Source organism: Xyrauchen texanus, chromosome 33, assembly GCF_025860055.1.
Source record: "Xyrauchen texanus isolate HMW12.3.18 chromosome 33, RBS_HiC_50CHRs, whole genome shotgun sequence".
NCBI lineage: Eukaryota > Metazoa > Chordata > Actinopteri > Cypriniformes > Catostomidae > Xyrauchen > Xyrauchen texanus.
In genome coordinates, this window is record NC_068308.1 from 26,040,405 (window position 1) to 26,066,183 (window position 25,779).

Genomic DNA, 25,779 nt, shown 5'->3' on the forward strand with positions numbered 1-25,779 from the left:
ATCTTATAACATATTTCAGTTTACATATAGTGCTCGATGCAATCATAAACTGTCTTTACAATATAAAAACAAGAACAATTACCTGATGTGTTTTAAATGTAAACTATATTCCAGATTTGTTAAGTTGTTTTAAGTCCTTTTTACAAAAACAAAAAAAAAAAGGTAGAAATAGTAACTATATACATCCAGGGAGAGAACGTGTGGCCTAATTAAATTCCATCCAGAATAAAGTCAAGTGAATTTCATTGAAGTCGTTATTCTGAAAGAAAAAAAACACATCTATATGCGTGTAGATACCTACATACACACACATACATATACACACATACACACATACATACATACATACATACATATATATATATATACATAAACGACATGTACAGTATCTCACATCACAAGTCAGTACACCCCTCACATTTTTGTAAATATTTGATTATATCTTTTCATTTGACAACGCTGAAGAAATGACACTTTGCTACAATGTAAAGTAGTGAGTGTAAATTTGCTGTCCCCTCAAAATAACTCAAAACACAGCCATTAATGTCTAAACCGCTGGCAACAAAAGTGAGTACACCCCTAAGTGAAAATGTCCAAATTGGGCCCAAAGTGTAAATATTTTGTGTGGTCACCATTATTTTCCAGCACTGCTTTAACGCTCTTGGGCATGAAGTTCACCAGAGCTTCACAGGTTGCTACTGGAGTCCTCTTCCACTCCATGAGGACATCACGGAGCTGGTGGAAGTTAGAGACCTTGTGCCCCTCCACCTTCTGTTTGAGGATGCCCCACAGATGCTCAATAGGGTTTAGGTCTGGAGAGATGCTTGGCCAGTCCATCACCTTCACCCTCAGCTTCTTTAGCAAGGCAGTGGCCATCTAGGAGGTGTGTTTCGGGTCATAATCATGCTGGAATACTGCCCTGCAGCCCAGTCTCCGAAGGGAGGGGATCATGCTCTGCTTCAGTATGTCACAGTACATGTTGGCATTGATGGTTCCCTCAATGAACTGTAGCTCCCCAGTGCCGGCAGCACTCATGCAGCCCCAGACCATGACACTCCTTCACACCTTGAGATGTAAATTAACCCATGCTTGACTGTAGGCAAGACACACTTGTCTTTGTACTCCTCACCTGGTTGCCGCCACACACGCTTGACACCATCTGAAAAGTTTATCTTGGTCTCATCAGACCACAGGACATGGTTCCAATAATCCATGTCCTTAGTCTGCTTGTCTTCAGCAAACTGTTTGTGGGCTTTCTTGTGCATCATCTTTAGAAGAAGCTTCTGGGATCCTTCTGGGATGACAGCCATGCAGACCAATTTGATGCAGTGTGCGGTGTATGGTCTGAGCACTGACAGGCTGACCCCCACCCCTTCAACCTCTGCAGCAATGCTGGTAGCACTCATACGTCTATTTTCCAAAGACAACCTCTGGATATGACGCTGAGCACGTGCACTCAACATCTTTGGTCGACCATGGCGAGGCCTGTTCTGAGTGGAACCTGTCCTGTTAAACCGCTGTATGGTCTTGGCCATCGTGCTGCAGCTCAGTGTCAGGGTCTTGGCAATCTTCTTATAGCCTAGGCCATCTTTATGTAGAGCAACAATTGTTTCTTTCAGATCCTCAGAGAGTTCTTTGCCATGAGGTGCCATGTTGAACTTCCAGAGACCAGTATGAGGGAGTGTGAGAGCGATGATACCAAATTTAACAGACCTGAGACCTTGTAACACTAACGAGTCACATGACACCGGGGAGGAAAAATGGCTAATTGGGCCCAATTTGGACAGTTTCACTTAGGGGTGTACTCACTTTTGTTGCCAGCGGTTTATAGCGGAGTTATTTTGAGGGGACAGCAAATTTACACTGTTATACAAGCTGTACACTCAATACTTTACATTGTAGCAAAGTGTCATTTCTTCAGTGTTGTCACATGAAAAGATATAATCAAATATTTACAAAAATGTGAGGGGTTTACAGACTTTTGTGAGATACTGTATATGTATATACAGGATATATATATACACATTAATGTGGATATATATATATATATATATATATATATATATATATATATGTAGGATCTTTCCAGTATTCTTGAATATGTAGACATTCCCAGAAAATAACATAATGGTTTCCTTCATTAGATCCACAATTTTGCCAAGATTTTGGAGTGTTATTATTGTATTTGGCCATTTGTATTGGTGTTATCAAATATATAATAATGTTCTTCCAACAGTATTCCATCCAATTTAGCGAACTAGTCGATTTCCATTGAAATTTCCATACAGTTGACCACTCTTCATCAGTAAAGATTATTTCACTTTCTGTCATCCATTTCTCTTTGATATAAGTTGTAGAGTGTGTTTTCCTATTTATTAATGCCTGATATGTGTGCCCTTTTGACTAAATCTATCAATGGATTCAAATTATCTTTCAGTTTTCCTCTTATTTTTTTATCATAATAATTTTGAACCTGGAGGTACCTGTAAAATCCTGATTTTCTAGTAAAAGCTTTTACTTTAATAATTGAAAGCTTAAAATTTCATCTTTCTCAATGATAATACAAATTTAAGTAATTTCCTTGTATGTCTACAATTTAAATCTGTAATCAAAATGATTTGGAGTGAAGTCTGAATCATAAGCCAACCATTTCAGAACTGTAGCGTGTTCCAACAAACTAAATGATTTAATCACCATTGCCCAAACATTTAGGGTAAGCTTTGTCCATGGGTCTTCTAACTCATCTATATATTGTCATAATTTGCTGTCTTTTAATACTGCTTGTACAGGAATATTCTTTGTAATACAACTCTCCATATCCTTCCATGGAGCATGTGCTAACCTACCTTTCAATGACTATTTAAAATATTTGTGCTAAAAATTTTCATTTGCAATGGCAAAACAGTAAAAAATATGGATGTCAAACTAAAAAAACTGGCAGGTGGCCAAACTGTTGTTGCCATGGTGAGACAACCCCACAATTTGCCAAACACTGTAAAGAACAATGCAATGTAAATAGAGCGTATGATAATGAAAATGCGGTCGACAAAAGAAAACAGTAAGAATATTTTAACTCTGCATCTCTTTCCTATTTGCCTAAATGAAAGACACAGAGCACTTCTAAATCTGATATTTTCAAGGACAGAATGGTTAGCACTTTTAATTAGATTCAGTACATTTCCATTTCCCTCTTTGCCAGTGATGGCATGTCCCCATTAACGGTTGTCTCATGAGCAGTCAAGGGGATATTGCAATCGTACATCACATCACCGGTTGAACATATTACAAAAATCTATTGTTTGACATGACATGTATTAGATGAAAAAATAAAGCTCTGGTTGACCGTGAAATAAGATTCCTCGGTTTCCTATAAACTGTTGTTCACCTTTCACTGCAAATCATTACAGCAAAAAGGAGAAGATGCAGTGAAAAACAAACAAGGTTTGAAGGAAATATAAGGGATTTATGAGAAATATATGAGGGATTTATAAGTGCTCTTACGGGAAGCCTGAAATCTCTTGTGTTTGTGAGTGTTTGTCCGCCGCAGTAAACATAATAAAATCTACATTATGTTTGACAAGTAGTCTTAAATCTGTTTAAATCTTTTCATATACAAGCGGTATGAGACTTAACTCAGTTGACAAACTAAAGAGAGCTTCTATCATAGTAGAAACCACAACTAACACAGCCAATGATGTGGATGGTGTTTGAGCATATTAAATATTAATTAAAGAGAGGAAATTCATTAATAATGCAAGCTCTCTATGTCTGTGTTTTGTACAAGCTGATCCGATTTGCTTCAAATTGCATCCGTTCAAAGTCACATGTCTTTTCAAGAGCTCTTGCTGATGATCTGAACGTAGTCATTTAGATCTCAGCCAGCTAGAGTCTAAGCAGCATCTCACATTTGCCCAAAGGAGCTCGCTGGCAGAACAAAGGACTCTTGATATTTTCATTACCTACTGGAGAAGCGCTAAAGCATAACAGCTTAGGAATGGCAGTGGAGAGGGGGCGGAGAGTGGCAATGACACAGAAAAATGGCAGCATATGCATGAATAGGGTTGGGAATTGAGAAGCAGTTCCAGGGTTCCCACTCTTTTCAAGGCACAATTTTCCAGGACATTTTATGTGCCCAACAAGTGTAATATTTAAGCAAAAATTGAGAATTAATTTAAGTGTTTCTGTGTGTTTTTGACAATAGATTCTCACCTGCAGATAAGGATTTCCCTACATGGCCCAGTGTGATTATTAATCCCTATAAATCTGTGATTTAATTAAATACATATACTGTACAGACTGTATGTGCTGCGCACTTCTGAGTGCCCTGCTCTCTGTCATCTCACACACACAGGAGCACGCATGATGATCATGATGAGGTGTTTTCAGAGTATGAGTGGCTTGCTTCACACATTCATTTTGAAGAACGCATCACTTGCAGATTATATATTTATTCAATTAAATCACAGACTTTTTCAGTTTAATTATAATACTAGGACATATCAAAATTTTTATTTGATTAATTGTGGATTCAAACATCCATTTTCATCCAAATATGTCACATTTCATGACATTCTGCATTTTATAGCTAACGCCATTTTTATTTGTTTTCCTCATACTGCATGTGGTAACCGTTGTATAAGCAGACTCCATTCGTTAAATTATTGAAAATGTATTTACATCTCGAGGTGTGAAGGCCAAATCACCATGCTGCCAACTCAGGGTGTGAATTTGTAAAAAAAAAACAACAAAAAAAAACAAATTGGTCCGACCCTCAAAGTTGTCTAAAGTTTATAACTCAAATGTTTTTAAGGGTAATTCAACAGTTGGAATGGAAAAATTATATTTTGTACTATATCAATACATAAAATATTTTGTCAGGATAAAGCAGAGATGCAAATGAGCAGATGCATTATCTGCTCATTTGCAAAGCAGCAAATGAGCAGATAATGTATGTGACGGATTCATCCATGACAGTCAACCATTGATGTTGTTTCACAATGTGCAGCCAGTGGAGTTGCGAATTCAAATCAAGTGCATGCTGAGTGACTCCAGCCAAGTCTCCTAAGCAACAAAATTGGCCCGGTTGCTAGGGAGGGTAGAGTCACATGGGTTAACTTTCTCATGGTCACTATAATCTGTGGTTCTCACTCTCAGTGGGGCGTGTGGGTGCCGTGGAGAATAGCGTGAGCATCCACACGTGCTTAACTCCACGGTAACACGCTCATAAAGCCACGTGATAAAATGTGCAGATTGACAGTCTCAAGAGGGGAGGCAACTGAGATTTGTCCTCCACCACCCAGATTGAGGCGAGTCACTATGCCACCACGAGGACATAGAGAGCATTGGGAAATGGGCATTTCAAATTGGGGAGAAAAGGGGAGAAAAAAAATACACACTCGCTGGTTGCACGCAACAACAAACATACAGTGCAACCAGTATGGTCCGATTCTTTAACAAATGACTCTTAAGAGCTGGTTATTATTTTTAGTCAATCTGTCAAAATGACTAGAATCATTAAATTCCTTACAGTGCAACCGCAATCTGTGAAAAAATGGTGGATAGAGACAGACTGAGTAAAAGAGGTGAAATCAGTGTGCCAGGAGGAAGGGGGAGGTGAAGAATAACTGTATAGTCGATTAAGGGTTGTAGGGTGTTTTAGTTTAGGAGCTTAAAAAAGATGAAAGATAAATGCATCCCCAAGAGCTATGCAGAGAGACCCACATAGAATAACAAAGAAGGAGAGGAAGCAAGACTCGAAGGCACATGGATAGTGAAACAAGAAGATTTAGACATTTTCTTTGGGTTCATTGGGGGTTGGGAGCCCTGGCACAAAATGTGAAACCTCTGGCAAAACTGGCAGACTTGGCAAAGTCAAACCAGTCTGCCAGATGCTGATAAAAGTATTGTGTGGTAGGGAAGGCAATCCAAAGCTGAAAACAATGCGTAAGGGACCAGATTAAACACAAATGGATGGTTTCAGTGTTTGAGGCCAACCGTAAACTGATCTGTATGCAGTATAAAACGTTAGTGTCCGTCACTCATGGGAGAACAACACATCTAATATCAACTCCTCTGGGACATGCTGTTCATGCCTATAGGTATGCAACTTGATTCATACAATGACAACATTCCTACAAATACAGTTTTTTTGTCCTTAGGGAACACAAGATCTCAGAATGACACCTCTACCCAGGAACCAATAAAAGGTCTGCATCAATACAAAAGGTCAAACAATCAATCTCCAATTCAGGTAGAGCAAAGATGATGTTTGCATCTGCTAAAGAATGTGCTAGTCCAATGAGAATACACAACAGAAATATAGAATTATGAGCCTACAACTGAGAGTTTGATATAGCACATAAAGCTCTGTGAGAAATCGATGTCAGTATGTGTTCAAAAGCACCTTGATAATGGGAGGCCCCCTGATAAAAATAGTTTGAACTTGCGAATAAGCTCTGGCAACATCAGAAGAGGTAAAAAGACTTAATGTGCAGACAGGAGCTGACAGAATACATACTTTGATCTTTAACAACTGTCATTCACTGAAGACAGTAAAGAGGGAGTGGGGAATATACAGTAGCTGGCTATGACATTAAAATCATTTTGTTTGACAGTAAAATGACACTGGCAGTCAATTAATCTGCCATTCAGCAAATGTAAAGGTAGGAATGTGAAAAAAAAAAAAAAAAAAAAAAGGGTATTGAAAGTATTGTTTGTTGTGTATTTATGGAGATACAATAGAGAGAAAGAGCCGGAGGAATTTGCATGCCATATGCTTTTTATCATATACCATTTGCCTTTCTGTTTTTTTGTTGTCTGCTGAACAAGATATCTGACCTTTTGTACAAAGGAGTTATCATGGCCAATGTCACAAATGTGCTTATTTACTTAAGTGACCTAGAATTAGTGCTGAATCTTAAATATTTCTTATTCATTTTATGTCATTTTTCAGAATTCAAATTCTTTCTGTAAATGGGATTCACAAATTAGGCTCAGACTTTTGGACTCCACTGAATATGATTTACATCTAAAATAAATGGCATCTTGCCTAAGCCACAGATAATATGTTAGGTGAAGTTGTCGAACCTTTTGCAGAAAGAGGACGATCCTCTTCACCATCTCTGCTCTCTGCTCCTCCAGGCTGAAGATGGTTCGGGGGGTGCGGATGAACACTTTGGTCTTGCCGTAGGCCACATCGTGTTCGAACCCACAACCCTGCAGAAGACGTTTCACTGCCTCTTTATCCGAAGGCTGGTCGTGGTTGGGCCAGGTGAACTCTGAGATCATCTTATACCTGATAGATGAAAAAGGAGATAGGAGGGGTGAGGGATTGTCCAATATTTATTCATACATTTTAAAGGACCTTGGATAAATCTGTAGGTGCAGCAGAGACTATTTAGCAAAGATGGAAAACTCCTATTACAATTAATAGGAGAAACTGGAACAGCCAACGGATGTAGAAAAGGAGGTCCCACCGTAAGCTGGCGCCAAACTAGCAGACTCAAAACAACTTGTTTTGGCCAAGGGTGTCACACATGCCGATTGTTTTGCTGAGATATGCAGGGAAAAAAACTTCGTGACAAACATTCAGATCACCTTGACGTCTTGTCAGTTCTTCAGTAAAAGAAGAAGCTCACACAAGAGCCCACCTCAGTGGCAGAACCATTTTTTATAACCTGTGTGATCCTTTTTTTACATTAACGGAATCATTAACTCAGCAGGAAATCCCGATGGTCAAGTGTTTAACAACCTCCTGTGCACATCTTCTGCCTCCGTCTGGCTGGTGATTATGTTAAAGTATTAATTCTCTCATGATTTTCTCACCTTTAAGCCATCCCAGATGTTCATGACTTTCCTTCTTTAGCAGAACCGAAATTAAGATTTTTATAAGCACATTCCAGCTCTGTTTGTCCATACAATGAAAGTGAATGGGTGCCGTGAGGCTGCTGGATGTTTGACTCTCCAAAAGATATATTTAGGCAGCATAAAAAGTAATCCACGGTGATTATCGATAATCCAATCGATCACTGAATGTCTTCTGAAGCAAATCGATAGGTTGACTTCCTCTCAGTGACAGAAATTTTGTGAAACTCAGAAATCAAACCACCAGAGTTGATGTAAATTTTTTTGAAATGTAGTCCTCAACTGGCTGTGTTACAGGATCCTGATTTTACACTGGACATCAAGAAGTATTAATATTAACAAAAACGGCATAGACCAAACAATATGCAAAATATGCAAAAACACAAACCATCATTATTCTCTTTGCAAGTGAACCCATATAAATGTAGCCTGGTTAATCAAGGGTGAGGGCATGTCACGCAAACTTTCATGTTAGCATTTCCCTAATTTGGCTAGTTTCTACCAAGTGACAGATTCATTTGATTGGAGAATAGACTTTTGATATCAATAAAAGATATGGGAAATTTGTTCATCTTTTTAAAAGTAGGCCTATTTAATTTGCTATCCTACCTATGCATGAGTATATGGTTAGTCATGTTTTAATTACGTGCATTTAGCATAGTGTTATTCCATGCTGTTCACAACTATTTTAGAACAAGCCTGTCAATGACAAAGGGATAGTTGAAATTAAAATTCTTTCATCATTTGCTCAGCATCATATTATTATTATTTGTTTTTTACCAATTTAGTTGAAGTATTTTTGCTCAAGGATTCTGGTCCTCATTATCCTTTATACTGTATATCAAGAATCCTTGTATATTCAGTAAAAATGTATGTACATTGTCCTAGCACAATGTATGCTATACACACTTTTTATGACTAAGTCTCTTAGATTTGGTCAAGGGTATTGACAAAAGCAATCTTCTTCAGATTGAAATTGGCTTGCACGTCATTGTTACATAAATCCCTTCAGGAAGCATGACACTAGGTGAAGATGGTACTCCAGAGGATCTCCCTAGCAACCAAAGACATAACAATCTCACACTGTCTTACACAAGCTGTCACAAGAGCATTCACAGCAAGGAATGACAATCCATGTCCAAACTAAATCAAAATGAAAGACAAACTGAAAGATTAAAGACAGGGTTCCCACACTTTTTGACAAATTAATTTCCATAATTTCCAAAACATTTTCAGTCACTTGTGATTACTGGATAAAGATTTTCAAAAACATTCATTCAAACATATTTGTTAATGAATGATTCAGAGGGATTTGTAAAGTAGTTTGATAATTCACTGAAAAGAATAGACACCAAAGAACCGCTCACTCACTTATTGTATATTACTATAGCTTAGGAGCAAGTATTACTCTATGGAAGAGCAATGTCTAGTAAATAGAATATTTGAGAGCAGAGAATAATTAGACAAATTAATCCTTACTATAGAAATTTCCATGATTTTAAACATTTTAATAACTACCATGACTTTTTCAGGACCAGAAAACACCATTTTAAAATTGCCTGATATTTTCAAGTTTCCATGATTGTGGGAACCCTGTAAAGAATGCTTTGCAATGGACACATGTTGCCAAAAGAAACAGATTTATCTTGACGGACAAGGGACAAGAGTATGATGTTCACCTCTGAAGGAATCTTGGATAGGTCTGTCGGTTAGCAAAGCCTGCTCGTCGCACCCGGACGTTCTCCAGGAGTCCCAGATACTCCACTTGGTGCTTACAGCGCTCATGTTCAAACAGCAGTGGAGACTTCACGTCATTTGGCTTTATGCAACGGACATAGTATGGCTCCTACAAGCACCAACAGAGAGTGATGTGAGTAAAAACAGTTATTGATATTGAATAATTTAATTCATGGCTCTCTGAAATACTTGATTCTGATTGGTTAATTGCAGCATTCTGCATTAGTATACTTATATACAAGTATTTAAGGGATAATGTACAGATGTGTGGTTGTTCCTCAGAAATGGTGCAAATGACCAATCAGAATCAAGTATTCCAGAGACCCATGAAATAAATGAGTATAATGACTGCTACATTCCTGTATAATGATTGGTGTGTTCCAGTAGCTACACTTTTAGGGTATGGTGTTAGTAATGCCCGGGTCACATACTCGATTCCCAGGGAATGCACATGCTGATAAAATGTTTAGCTAGAACTGACTGTCAGCTACTTTGGATAAATGCATAAAATATAATTGACTATTGTCCTGACAATTGTGACTGATTTTCCACCCTTATACAACTCTACAGTCTTTTCTTCAAACATAATAAAATAATCTAAAATCAATATTTATGCTTTTATTTGGTAAGTAGCCCTGAAATAATGATGAAGAGTCAACCAGTCGCAAAGTATCAGTAACACTCATATTTAGAGCAATGTTAGCAGTTGAAGTGTGTAATGTAAAAAATAATGGTAGATGATTTACTATTGCATACTGAACCATACCTATTACTATTGCATTTACTAAGTAAAACTCTTCAGGGTAATAATGTCAGGGTTTATTTTGCAATAATGATTGGCTGACTGTACATGGATCTAGCATGCACACACACACACACACACACACACAAACATTGTGACTTTAAACAGTCACACATATATATTCTCTCTCACCTTGCTGGCCAAGTTCTCCACCAAAGAGATCATGGAGTTTTTGAAGAGTGTGGCAGCAGTCAGGGGTCGCTTGGTGACCTCTGTGATACTCAGCTTGCCCTCTGGCCACATGGTCCTCAGCACAGGGTTTGAGCTGGGACACACAGGCAAGGAGAAGGACAAATATAAGTCATGGATGTCATATGACACCTGGTAGGTATGGAAATACATGTATGACCAGAGGGATGTATGGTAATACTGGCCTGTTGTAAAGAAGCCTCTTGAAATCCTGAAACAATGTGTCCTTGTTTTTGTCAATGAAGCCCACAACAGAGTAACTGAAAATAGAGATTCAAAATGGAGAAAAATCAGTAAAAACAAAAAGTTTGCAGATTAAAACTGAAGTGTGTAATTAGCACTCCCTTTGCTGGTCGGCTAAACAGGTAGTCCCGCCCCAAACTGATGGCATTAGTTGAGTCAATGTTGCTGTGTCAAGCTTAATGGGATGCTCAAACAAACAGAGCAATGTTTTGATGGCACCACAGTGTTTACACTTTTCAGGGGAAATCGCCTTAAAAAATGGTTATAGTCGCCTCAGCATATTAAGATGGGATAAAAAAGGTGTTTTTGACTACAGGCCGAACATATGGTTTTCTTAATGGCTGATGCCAATATCCATAGAGCAGGGTGGCTAAAAGACCATTATAATGCTGATATATCACACAATTTAATATAATAGCACATGGCATACATAAATTGGCAAATAAATGAAATTACTAATTAAATGTAATTTAGTATTACATTTACTCTTTACAATTACTTTCAAACAAAACATTAACAAATACAAATCTTTCAAAATTGGATTGAGTGTGTTTTAGGTAGATAGCAGTTTCTCCTGATTTCTGTTTAGTCTTCCCATTTTAGTCATTCTTTGCACATAAAGAAATTGTAATACATTAGGAAGAAGGAAATAACAACAGTGCACACAGTAGTCCAGCAACCACGGATGGAATTTGTGCATTAGCAATCATATTTTCTCACAAAAGACAGAATCAAACTAATTGTACATACAGTTCACAGTGAATATGAAATGTACTTATAGTGCATGTGAAGCACTTTTACTCTGAAGTTGCTCTATCGCTCTCGTGCGGATCCAGCAAGAGCAGCAATCTACTGATTTAGTTCCAAGTAACCTTCCAGTTTACTTGGCCTAGATGGCCTGCTTGGGGTGACACAGACTGACCGTCGCACAACATTCGTGAGTCAGAAGGACAGTTTTATCTAGGCTATTATAAAACATGCATGAGCATAAGAGAAATATAGATCAGTACTCCAAAGGGAGAATATACATTTTCTCAAGTTTTGTGAGGTTTGGGAATTAAATCTGTTTAAACAAGATATTTGAATATTTGCAGACAATATCAACAGATGCTGATAATTAAAAAATTCTTAATATCATCTGATTTATCGGCCTCTGTGATATACTGGTCGACCACTATTTTTAACATCAAAATGTGCAGACTTCAACATTAATACTGATCTAAATACGAGTGATATAGTAAATTGTACAATCTCCAGAAGTATTATAACTGTGACTGTGAGAGCTCTGCAGTACTAGCTCCTTAATTGAGAATATAATTTTAGAAATCATTCTCCCTTCTCTGTCTCACACACAGGAGCCTGAACATCAACAAGGGGTCTCAACATAGTGTCGCATCACACATACACCCGCATTCAAATTCTGTTGTTTACATCTTTCAATGTGACTAATAGATCTTCACTTGATGCTTCTGTCACTCAAATCATTACTTACAAAACCTTTTAGGGTGAATCTCATGAAGAATATGTCCAGGTCATATTAAGCCCCAAAATAAAAAAAAAATAATACAATTGTGAGCATCATCACATACAGACAAATACTACTATGATGCATAAACACATACAAATGTAAATAGAATATTTGTATTGCATTTACAGTAATGAGCATAAGGGGAGAATGTGCTTAATTGTTATGAAAATTGTCACAATGCAAAGAAAAAAATTAGTTGCTTAAAAAATGGCTTAATTCTATTTATGCAAAATATACTTTAGCATTTTGTCTTTCGATTTTGGGGCAAAATATTACCTTGACATGTTCTTGACTGGCTTTGTGAGACTCACCTTTTATAACCTGATCTGAGCCCAATGGAAAGGTCAGATCTCCCTCCATATAGTTAAGCTGTCAGTGGGTTACTAACGGTGCCTGTTAATTACAGCATTCAAGTTTTATGGTCTTAAACTGCAAAGAGTCCACTTACGCCTTGTCCAAGACTACTTACACCACATCTCCTGCATAATGGCGGATGCGGAAGTCTCTGTCAAATTCCAGATTTTTGTCGGTGGGTGAAAGCTGTGGAGAGAAAGAGAGAAAATGAGGATGAATATGTCTAATAACAGTTGGAAGGCAGGGGCTCTATTTCCAAAGATGAAACTGTATGATTTCTGCTAAGTTTGAAAACGGAGAACTCAAGCAGTAAACGAGCCTGCAAAAGTGCAGCTCAAAGGCTGAATCCCGCATCTAAGTAAATCTGTGTATATTAAAGATAGATGAGATTCACTTTTCTATCCAGCATAAAAAGAGCTAGGCTGAAAGCAGTTCAGTGAGAGAGGGAGAAAAAAGAGAGCTATCATGTCCTTTAATTTAAAACAATAATTGGCCTTTTCACTTTAAAGAACAAAATAAGCACAGAATTGTACATTTGTGCAATTTTAATTACATACATGTGCATACAATATTTGATTCTGATTGGTCCATTGAGGTATGCTACCATGTTTTCTTTCTGTATATAAATATATACACACACACACACACACACACACACACACACACACACACACACACACACACACACACACACACACACACATTATCTTATAAAAAATACTATGCCCAGTATAAAATATTTGACCATTGACCCTGACAACTAATTACTGCACTCTGTACACTGGTCTCTTTCTTTTAAATAATAAAATGATTTCAACTCAAATATTTAGTGTAAATATAATTGATAATTTTTTAAGTAGCCATATTACACCTATCCATAAGATATAAGTCCCCTCTATTTTGTGTGATAATTTCCAATATTGACCAGCTGACCGTACATTATCTTTTACAATTGACCCTTCACAGGTCCCTATTATCAGGGCCAGATCTCTATCCTCTTGAGGAGCCTTTGTTTACTGGATGAGTGCAGCTAGTGCAGTTATATAAGACTCGCTGTCATTCATAAAACACAGCAGTGACATCATAGGCAAGCAGCCTCAGTTTTCATTAAGATAAAGAGCATTTCTGATCCACTGTGTGAATAGGGACGGCCATTTCTGTGGATTAAAGCTAAGCAGAACAATGACACTCCATATCCCTCCAGCCACAAGCCTTCGCATGCCCACACATTGGATTAATTATAGGGCTGACTTTCAGTAAGTTTGAGTGAGCTTTTGTGTCGCAGTGCTCATTTCTGTTCTGCATCTGGTGCTATTATATGGGTCTGTTTGGTTTGTGTGTGTGGTGATGCCCTTAGCTAATTGCAACTGTGGTATAGGAGTGTTCACATTGACAGCAATCTGCAGCGACAAAGTAAACTGAAGTCATACGTTTTCAATAAGTGTGTTGCCATGCACCATTTATGCAAAAACTGTTGTCTTTTAAGGGTGAAAGATAAAGTTTAACTTCATGCAAATGAGCAGCGATGCACTGCAGTGAATAAGAATAGGAGTGAAGACCAGAACTCTCATGATCCTTCTCTTATAAGATACTGTAGTCGAGTCGAAGAAGTTCATGTTAATGTGAGTGATTTCGTTGTTTTATATGATTTGTTGTTGCCCATATGCAGGGATAATAAAAAAAAATTATGCCTGGAAAACGGTGTCAGAATTGTCTGATTCATGCATTGATAATCGTTCATCTTGTTCATGATATGGTGCGCATTATGCACCACAGCAATTCATTATTACTTGACAAAATAAAATAACATCTTATTTTTGCCAGTAATAAATCTAATTTTTGCTCAGATCTTCAAAAGCTATAACCATAGTTGTGCAGCCCACCAATAATATTAAGGCATCCAGGGGTGTTTATCCCGAACAACTACGTAACTCACAACTTAACCACCATAGCACGATGCATTGTTGGAGAAATTAACTAGCTAGTGATATCTGTTTCCCGAATCCATTGTAAATAGTTTGCATATCCATCATTCCATCCACACTGGTTCAAAAATATAGAGCTGTCATTATTGACGTTACGCAGGGAGTGGAGTAATAACTTCAGTGGATATTAAATCATAATAGCTCATTTACAGGTACTCCAGAGAGCTGTTTAATGTGCAAAAGCTGCCGAAGACACTATGTAAATGTGACAGATGCATTGCTCTGCAATAGTGTGGCAGACTTCGGTGTTCCCCTGACATATTTAAGCACATACATGCATGCACAGTCTTCAAAAACATTTAAGAACTTCTCTTACGAATAAATATGGACACATAAGCCATGTTCTCCTGAATTATTTGCATCAACAACTCAAGAGCATTATGTTCTTTATGGGCAGTACATCAACACGATCACACCAGGTTCTACACTGGATCTCTTTAAAACATAATCTATCTCAATTAGTCATGCCCAGCAATGTGTAAATAAAATCATATCTGTCAGTGTAATAATTGAATATATGGAGTCACAATGCATTCAACAAAGTGGAGCACAGACCACTAAAAATCCAAAATGGAGATAAGTCACAGCAGGAGCTGAACAAAGATCAATGGACAGAAAGGAGAGTTCACACCCCTAAATATAGGAAACTCTCCAATCAAAGCAGTCAAAGCTACCAAAAAAAATCATTTAAAACAGGAAAAGCTAAATTCAAACTCATGTGATCCGCATGAGCATTTTCATAGGTCAAAATCTCAGTCTAGGACATGAAGGGCTGAAAATTAGTTTCCCAAGTTATTTTAAATGTTTTTCATTATATATGTTTTGTATCACCCCCCCGGAAATAACAACATTGTAACCCTATGGCAGTTTCCTAAATTTGTAAATGCACTTTTGCACAATTATAATGGAAAATGGTGCAACACATTGATTTGGTTATAATTTTTTAACCCAATATAATGGATGCTTTCAAGACAATCACAATTAATCAAAATGTGAAACTTTACTTGCAAAAAGTTAGCAAAACATAAAAAAATATACATGATCAACAATCATGTATATCTGATTAAAATGTAGTGATGTAGTGCCAGTTCAGCACTGGCAAAATAATGCAAGTGCTATCTTTCTTTCTTTTTTTTTTTGTTTTTTTGAGCCTGCACAAGCATGAACACTAAATACATACTGTACAGTGCACTCCAATTCTATCTTGTCCTGATTCAGAGGACAGGTTTTCTAAAAGTGTTTGATTGCACAGACAGGTTCAATCCTGAATCCTGCTGTTCGCACAGATGCCTCCTCGCTCTCCTCCCCGCAGATGTGTTCACACCCCCCAGGAACAGACCATCCTGTCTAACACCTGTGGTTCTCACAACAGTGTGTTGGTTAAACCAACCAGACAAAACACAGGCTGCAGCAATAGCACCTGCCACCAAAGCCCCAAACCTGCCATCAGGTATCCAGATCACAGCGATTGCTCAGGAGAATTAAACACAAAGAGCCAATATCTATTCTCAGAGCATTAAAACAATGAAGGAAGGATTTACGTTTAAGATCAACGTGGCCCGTGGTGACCTTTGATTTGGACTGTCTTCTCATAGATGAAAAGAAGGAAAATAAAAATATGGCATTGATGAAGCTCTTTGTTTTTATTGCATCTTTTTGTTTTAATTTGTATTTATTTTGCATTACACTGCAATTCATTATTACTTGACAAAATAAAATCACTTCTTATATCATTTGTGCTCAGATCTTCAAAAGCTATTACCATAGATGTGCAGCCCACCAATAATGTTAATGCATCCAGGGGTGTTTCTCCCGTACAATCATGTAACTCACAACTTAACCACCATAGCACGATGCATCGTTGGAGAAATTAACTAGCTAGTAATAACTGTTTCCCGAATCCATAGTAACAAGTTTGCACATCTAGAATTGAACACAGAGGGCCAATATCTATTCTCAGAGCATTAAAACAATGAAGGAAGGAATTATGTTTAGGATCAACCATAGCATTAAAGCAGAGGTGCCTAAACTAGATCCCGTGGGCCAGAGTTGACCCGTGGTGACCTTTGATTTGGCCCAACTTGTCATAGATGACAAGAAGGAAAAATTAGAAAAAAATATAAAAATATGGCATTGATGCAGCTCTTTGTTTTTCATTAATCTTTTTGTTTTTTTTTGGTGTATTTTTGATTTATAAAAACTATAGCTTATTTTAAAATTAAAGAGTATAAGCAATTCTAAATAAGTGCTGTCTGAATGTTCGATCCATTGGCCATCCCAGGTGCCACCCCAAAATGTTCACTATGATTGGCCATCTCCAAAGTCGGAGGTGGGCATTCAATACCGCCAGACAAAACCTAGTTGGTTTAAAACGGAGCGAGAACTGAGGCAGTGTCAAGAAATGACAGGTAATTAGGTGGACTCGCGGAACAGTGCGTACAGTCATCCGAAATGAAACATGGCTTAAAAGCGCACTATACATTGTGCAGCATTTAATATCTGAGTGAACGTGAATACTGAAGTGCAGCCCTGAATCGGGCATGATAAAGTCAGGTGAGGGAGCATTTCAATAAAAACAATGGTGCATTCACTTGATGAACATTACATTTATATATACATTTTCTAGACACTCATAGCGCTTTGCATAGTATAGGGGGAATCTCCTCAACCACCACCAGTGTGCAGGATCCACCTGGATGATGTGACGGCATCCATAGTGCACCAGTACGCTCATCCACGCACTAGTTGTTAGTGGAGAGGAGAGATTAGAGTTTTAGAGCCAATTCATGGAAGGGGATTATTAGGAGGCCATGATTGATAAGGGCTCATGGTGGGAATTTGGCCAGGACACCAAGGTTACACCCCTACTCTTTAGGAGAAGTGTCCTGGGATTTATAATGACCACAGAGAGTCAGGACCTCGGTTTAACGTCTCAGGGACAGTGCCTTTTTACAGTATAGTGTCCCCATCACTACACTGGGGCATTAGGATCCACACAGACCGCAGGGTGAGCACCCCCTGCTGGCCTCACACCTCTTCCAGCAGCAACCTTAGTTTCCCCAGGAGGTCTCCAAGCCAGGTACTGACCAGGCTCAACCCTGCTTAGCTTCAATGGGCAAAACTTCAAACACCACACAACATTAAGACAAGCACTATAAGTGAACAGACGGGTACTCTCAAAAATCCCTTTTCTGCCCTGCTAGCTAGACAAAAATGATAATGCAGTAAATTAATTCATATTTCATATTCTTACTCCTGACTAAACCCCGTTTTGGGGTTTGTATAACATCTGTGTGCATCATACTGTAATTAATTTGTCAAACGTGAGGATATCTCGTTTACTTGCAACTATCTAGCTAAATACAGAAAGCTTCAAGTTTTTTAATAACCATAAGATACAATGCCATATTTGGGCAAGTTCTTAATCATATTTTGGAGTCAACGAAATTAACAGGCATCTCAATTTTTTAATTTGCAGAAATGTGTGTTGTAACCTTTATTTCCTTTCATAATGTAATGCATCCAGCCTTAATCCATCGCCTCTGAAGAAAAGCAAATTTACAATTCAAGTTTTTGGTATCACAACAGGAAAATAATTTTAATTTGAAATAAAAGTAAGTAGGCTAAATCCTACTTACAAATACGCCAAAAAAAACCTACTTAAAACTACGCAAAAACATTTTACAGCACTGTTTAATTAAATAACCCTATTACATTTGGCAGTCACAATAAATGTTAAATTCAGCACAATGTGTAGCCTAGTTCTATGATAAGAAATATCTTTAATATCTTCTTTGTCACAAAACAAAACAATATCCTAATTGATAGTATTATGTCATGCCAATATATCTTCATCTCTCCAAAACTGCACAGAACCATGTGTTCAATGTGAGATGCGCTGTTCTTAAAGAGACAGTAACCATGTTTTAAGATACGCCTACATTTAGACGTTTAGCAGACATTTTACTCAAAGTGACTCACAAATGAGAAACAGACACAACATACATAAAAATTATATTGAAATCAATTATGCGCATTGTGCAAGTATAGGACACGTGATGATTTTAATTTTAGAGTTCTGTGTGTCATGCGATATTAATATTTAATTTTACAGTTTGATATATGCAATGTTTACTTTTGGCACATTGCCCTCTATCAAGTTTTATTTTCGGCCCTTCATAGGAAAAGTCTGGGTACCTCTGCATTATAATGAATTTTTCTTCCATAATATGACCTATATCTGAGCAAAAAAAAAAAAAGAACATTAATTGGGAATTGATTGGATTATGAAAAAAGGGCGTTTCATTCAAGAATGGAACAGCATAGCTAGCTGGAGGTGGTCTCCCAGGTGATTGGATGGAAGGGATTAAAGGAATGTTCTTGATTCAATACAAGTTAAGCTCAATCAACAGCATTTGTGGCATAATGTTGATTACCACAAAAACATTTTGCCTCGTCCCCCCTTTTCTTTAAAAAAAGCAAATATCGAGGCTACTGTGAGGCACTTACCACGGAAGTAAATGGGGACAATGAAAGTGAATGTGGCAAATTTTTGGAGGATTTTCAGAAATGTGAAGCTTATAATTTCATAAAAGCACACATTCATTCTTCTATTAAAACGAATGTATTATTTGTGCTGTAATGTAGTTTAAATTGTCATTTTAGGTTTCATTGACATTACATCGTCACGGCAACAAAGATGTCAAATTGGCTATAACTTAACACAGAAATAGTTAGTAAGGATTTTATCACAGTAAAATCATGTAAACACGCATATTGTTTAAGTTTAAACCTTTGAAACAGTGAGCCTTTTAACACCAAACAATTTGCCCCATTCACTTACAAGTGTCTCACTGTAACCTGAATTTTTGCTTTTTTTTAAAGAAAGGGACGAGTTGGAATAAATTTTTGTGGTAATCAATATTTTGCTACAAATGCTGTCGATTGAGCTTAATTCGTATTGAACCCGGAACACTCCTTTAAAATAAGAGGGCTTGGTGAGCCAAAAAGGAATTTTGTTTCAGAGGCAGCGCAAGTTATTCCATTTTGATTAAAGTTTTTCTTTGGAATAATGTGCACTGATGAATCATTCACAGTTAGACCAGCAATTAAGTGAACTGAGAAGTTATATTTAATTTAATTTAACTGCAGATAATTGAAGGGGGATTTTACAAGGTTACCAGGTAGAAAGCAGGAAGTACACAGTTAACAGTGGAAACATGTATTTGAACATGACTTGTGTACATCGCAACAGACAAAAGTCCTCATGGGTTTACAAAATGTATTTTGTCGGGATGCTCTAATTTAAATTCATTCTAGAACTGAGGCACTATAACTACAATGAAAAATAAATAAATAATTGTTAGCATTTCTTGCTGCTTTGTTCTCTAAATACAAGAGATACAAATCATGTGTGAAATGACAAATTTGTTTACAAAGATGAACCTGTCATTGCAAAGACAGACACTGCATTCGTCATCTGAACTGTCAGGTATCACTGTGGCTGCGCTTGGAAAAGTCATAGCAAATGGGCTCAAAGTTGAAATTGCTTGAACTTTCAGCGTCACATTGCGATGCTTGACCAGCGCTGAGGAGTAGTGCTGTAGCTAATGATAGAGTTCAATGCATCGGTCAACATTGACATGAGTCATCCAAAAAGAATATCCCATTTAACTCTTAAAGGGATAGTTCACCCAAAATGAAACTTCTCTCATCATTTACTCACCTTCATGCCACCCACAGATGTGTATCACTTACTTTCATCTGCTGAACAGAGACAAAGGTTTTTAGGAGAATATTCAGCTCTCTAGGTTCTAACAATGCAAGTGAATGGGTACCAAATGTTTGAAGCTCCAAAATGCACATAAACGTAGCATAGAATTAATCCATAAGACTCCCGTGGTTAGCTGTACACCTACTTATTCATGTGATTATCGAATCAGCCAATCGTGTGGCAGCAGTGCAATGCATAAAATCCTGAAGATACAGGTCAGGAGCTTCAGTTCTGTGGAAGGAAATGCCGTGTTGATAAGACAGGTCAATGGAGAATAGCCAGACTGGTTCGAGCTGACAGAAAGGCTACGGTAACTCAGCTAACCACTCTGTACAATAGTAGTTAGCTGAATAGTATCTCAGAACTGAATGGAATCAGACAGTTTTGCCTAATCCAGGCAGTAGCATCGCAATTTCGCGCTTTGTTCTCAGAAATCCTTGGAAGGCGTGTATGCGCAAACCTAGTTGTCATGTCAACTGAATAAACAAAACCTCGCCTGGTCAATATTTACTCGTCATCAGAATAAGGTAAATGACCTGGCTATTGTAATCTATTGTGCTGTAGGTGTTTTGGGTTTAGTTTTAAAACTGAATGATATCAACATTGAACATTATTATATATTTTTTATTAATTAGAAGATTAATTCCATGTAGGGATAAATGCAGTAGTCCCAACAAGCATTTTCTTATTTTAAATGAAACTGTGTTTTTTTAGTTGGTAGATCTTATTGAGTTGGTCATTTAAAAGTAGATGATCACACAAAAAAGTGTGGGCACCCCTGGTGTACATTATAGTGCTCGGTGAGTAAATATCTTCCGAAGCAATATAAGTGTGGGTAAGAAACAGATCTATATTTAAGTCCTTTTTTTCTATAAATTCTCCTCTCTGCCCAGTAGGTGTTGGTAAGCACAAAGAATGCAAATCAACAAAAGCAACAGAAGGAGAATGTGAAAATGGAGAGCGCTATTAAAAAATTGTTTAAATATTGATCTGTTTCTTACCAACACCTATCATCTCGCTTCTGAAGACATAGATTTAACCACTGGAGTTTTATGGATTACTTTTATGCTGCCTTTATTTAATTTTTGGAGCTTTAAAATGTTGGTTCCCATTCACTTGCATTGTTTGCACCTACAGAGCAGAAATATTCTTCAAAAAAATCTTCGTTTGTGATTTGTAGAAGAAAGAAAGTCATACACATCTGAGATGGCATGAGGGTGAGAAAATGATGTGAGAATTTTCATTTTTGGGTCAACTATCCCTTTAAGCCCAAAATGCTGTGCCTTTAAAAAACTAAATCCAATGATGTATCAACATATTTCAAACAGGATTTTCATCAGCAAATCTCCATTAACATACGTGCTAAATGCTTGTCTGTGACTCACACATCACCACAAAAACATGCAATTACATCCACTAAGATGCAAACGAGTCATGATCTCTTCCTATTTAACAGTTCTGTGAAAGAGAGGCCAAAGAGGCCACAGAGCTCTACTCCAGGAACTGAATTCAGAGGCTAATTGGCTGGTTTCTGCGGCCTACACAGTCCCCTGCAACGAGAGCAGAAAAGCTTAATCTTATACTAAGGCTATCCTCGCCTTAACACAAACAGGCATCCATGTGCACCTATGGCAGCATCCGCTAACACAGTCACACCTGCATTCTGCATGTGCAGAAGACAGGGGAAACAAGGCAGAAAGAGAGGGAGAAAGGGGGATCAAAGAAAAACAGGAGGGAGGAACGAAGCCCCAGACACATAACGTTAGACTACCATCATAAACGACTGTGCCAGTAAATAACAGTAATTAAAAGCTGATGGGGAAAGAGGCATTTTTATAACACATATGAAAGGATCAAAGTAGTTTTAAGGGTGCAATGAGAATGTGGGAAGCACTGAAAACACAGTGTGCCTGGGAGGCACATGTAGGAAGAGGTAAACAAAACGATAAAGCAAAATGAACTGGTGAAAGTGATGGTAAATGAAGCACCTTATTGAGATGGATATCATGGTTCTAGGCTGGATCTGTCATTATGCCCAGAAGTTTTTATCTTAGATTAAGCATATAGCATGGAATTAGAATGAGGCAAGTGTAAAAGCTGACATTATACAGTATGTAAGTAGGTTTCTCAGTCAAAATCATGTTCTAAAACTGAATAAGGTTTGTTTTTTGGTATTTTTTTGAAAGAACAGTAAAGAGGAAATTATAAAAGAGAGTAATTGGATCAGGACACAGGTGGAATCGAACCTGCATCTCCCACATTAGCGAAATCGCTCAACATATCTAAAGTGTGAGTGCTAGACCACAGCTTAGACAACATTTTGTCTTTTAAATGTTGTGTATTTCCTTAATTTTAAACATCTATGGTTTAGATGAAATATCTCAAAAAGCTTTTGGCAGACATCTTTTAATTTAGCAACGAGAGGCCATGCTCTCGAATTGTATTGAATGAGGATCCTGTAGTTAAAAATAAAGGGTGTTGTTAAGCATGACACGCAACGGAAACCCCTTTAGCAATGACTATATTCGCAATATAGCATGGCTTTAAGTACTTTGTAGATTTTATTCAATGGTTACTATAATAAAAATATTAAAGAAAAAATTTTCATTATGAATGACACAATTTGTCATGTTTCAAACAATATTTTATAGGCAAAATTTGAAAGTGCCACCCTTCTGCTAGAGGATATTATTTCTAACATATGAAAACATTTCTATGCAAAAAGAAATGATGATCTGCTAAGGGTGTTGTGCGGTGATATGTTGAACGGGTGCTTAATAACATAACTGTTACTATATCACTCCCCATATCAGAATATGCTGGTTTTCCTGCTATATAGTATGCAGAAAGTAATAATTAAATTAAATACATTAAAAAAAAAAACATAGGAGAAATTCAAGTTGCCCAGCTCTTTTGTAAGTGCTATAGGTTACAAGAAAATTGTTCATTGTGCTTAAAATATACTTGATTTTTTCTCCCCAATTACCAATGTGCTCTAGGTCCTTGTGGTGACGTAGTGACTCACCTCAATCCCTGTGGCGGAGGACAAATCTCAGTTGCCTCCGCATCGGAGACAGTCAATCCATGCATCTTATCACGTGGCTTGTTGAGCATGTTACAGTGGAGACACAGTGCGTGTGGAGGCTTCACACAATTCTCCACTGCATCCACACACAACTCACCATGTGCCCTACCGAGAGTGAGAACCACATTATAGCGACCAGGAGGTTACCCCATGTGACTCTACCCTCCCTAGCAACCGGGCCAATTTGGTTGCTTAGGAGACCTGCCTGGAGTCACTCAGCACGCACTGGATTCGAACTCGCGACTCCAGGAGTGGTAGTCAGTGGCAAGAGAAAGTATGTGAAACCTTTGGAATTACCTGCATTTATACATATGTCTTAAAATCTTGTAATAAACAAATAATGAACAAACACAATCTGTTTGAACTAATAACTTTAATTATTGTATTGTCTTTGTACATATTGAATACATCATTCAAAATCTTTTGTCAACAAAAGCTAATTAAAGTCAGGAGTTGTCAAACCTGGCATCCAATTAATGAAACGAGATTGGATGTGTGGGTTAGAGCTACTTTTACTTAAAAAAAGCACCACTTGCCATCATTGAGGGAAAAATTAATTCCCAAGTTTATCAAGATATCCAACATGATCATATCAGGGTCAAGAGAGCCATTCACACTAGACATCCTAAGAATATGGCTGAGCTGAAGCAGTTCTGTAAAGAAGAATGGTCCAGATTCCTTCTGAACATTGAGGTTACTGCTGCCAAATGAGGATCAACACGTTATTAAATCCAAGTGTTCACTTATTTTTTCACAGCACTGTGAATTTTTAATGGGATATGTTTAATAAAAACATGAAATATTATAATTATTTGTGTGTTGTTAGCTTAATTACATTGTGTTTGTCTATACTTGAGACTTTGAAGATGAAATCACATTGTAAAACCAATTAATGCAGAAAACCAACTAATTCCAAAGGGTTCACATACTTTTTCTTTCCAGTGTGTAAAACGTTAAATTAATTAATGTAAATTATCCGTCGAGAAGCAAGATCTTTATTAAATACAGTAAATACTTTGAATGTTTGCGAATCCAGACGTAGCTCTAGATTTTTAGCATGGTTAGAATGTTGTATTGACCAATCAGCATCCAGGACCAGGACTGAAAGAAGTGCAAAAAGTAATCCGGTCCAAAGAGCGTATAAACACTTGAATTCAACCATGGGTAAAACATTTCCTCTTAAGCAGAAGCAGAGACTGCAGAGAAAAAGTGAAGAGAAAAGAGGGTAAAACCCCCAGTGACGAATTTGCTAGTGACTTGGTCACCGATCTTTAATAAGCTACCATTAATTATGCTGTGGAAGTGGCTTGCACAGTACAGGTCTCTCATAGAGGATGTCTACCACCACAAATGGGGCTGGAAACATCTGAGAGGTGGCTGTGAAAGAAGGAAGTGTAACAGTCAATGGGATCTGGTTATGGGAGACAGACATTTCTGAGACACACCTCTGAATATATGAGAGCTTTCCTCGTCATTTATATTCACCTGCCCTGACCTGTCCATTTCTCTTTCAAACACTCTATTTTGGCTCTCCTGAGCTCTGCAAGGCCTGCTTACATTGCATGTATGAGTAGCACATAATCAGTGCATAAACAGTGCATAAGCAGCACATAAGTGGTACAACAGCTTCACTGGAACAGCAGGCCAATGTAACTGCATGTGTGTAACAGAGCTACTCTATACAGATATTAAAGTGATTTACTACGGTTACTACATTGAGTATTTATTTGTTTTTCTGGTTCTCTGGAGTTGGCCATTGGTAATTATTACTAAATTGATCATCATACAATCTAACATACATTTGTTTAATAATTAATAATGAACATTAATATTAATCTACATGAAATGGAACCCAAAGTGTAGCTATAAAATGCTTCAACTTCTGAATTAATTCAGACTTACTGAATAGAAAGTGCAGTTTGTGTGCCTATTGTAGAACCTACATCAAACCAGACACATGTCTATTTTTTTCCAAATAATGAGAGTAGTTCGATCCAGCATTTTATGTTGTTTTAATAAAAAACTGCACAGAGTTATATTTCTGTGTATTTTTTGCAGACCAGCATGAGACATGCTGCAAAAAAATAAACACTTAAAACTTCTGCTGCTTACACAGGTAATCTTAATGCGGTATTCTTTCAAAAGGATAGTTCTCCCAAAAAAGAAAATGTTGCGGGACTAGCAACCATTTTCATATATGGAAAAATTATGCAATGAAAG

General features: G+C 37.4%; 1 protein-coding gene across 1 annotated transcript in view; it reads right to left on the reverse strand.

Annotated features, from left to right (window-relative positions):
• Positions 1-25,779, reverse strand: part of myo1d (myosin 1D) — a 98,576-nt gene that overhangs the window by 30,313 nt on the left and 42,484 nt on the right. Inside the window, exons 12-16 of the mRNA XM_052102821.1 lie at positions 12,832-12,902; positions 10,777-10,851; positions 10,535-10,667; positions 9,543-9,709; positions 7,087-7,294 (exon numbers count right to left, since the gene is read on the reverse strand). Coding sequence (XP_051958781.1) covers positions 7,087-7,294; positions 9,543-9,709; positions 10,535-10,667; positions 10,777-10,851; positions 12,832-12,902 — 654 coding nt within the window. The remainder of the gene's footprint in view (positions 1-7,086; positions 7,295-9,542; positions 9,710-10,534; positions 10,668-10,776; positions 10,852-12,831; positions 12,903-25,779) is intronic.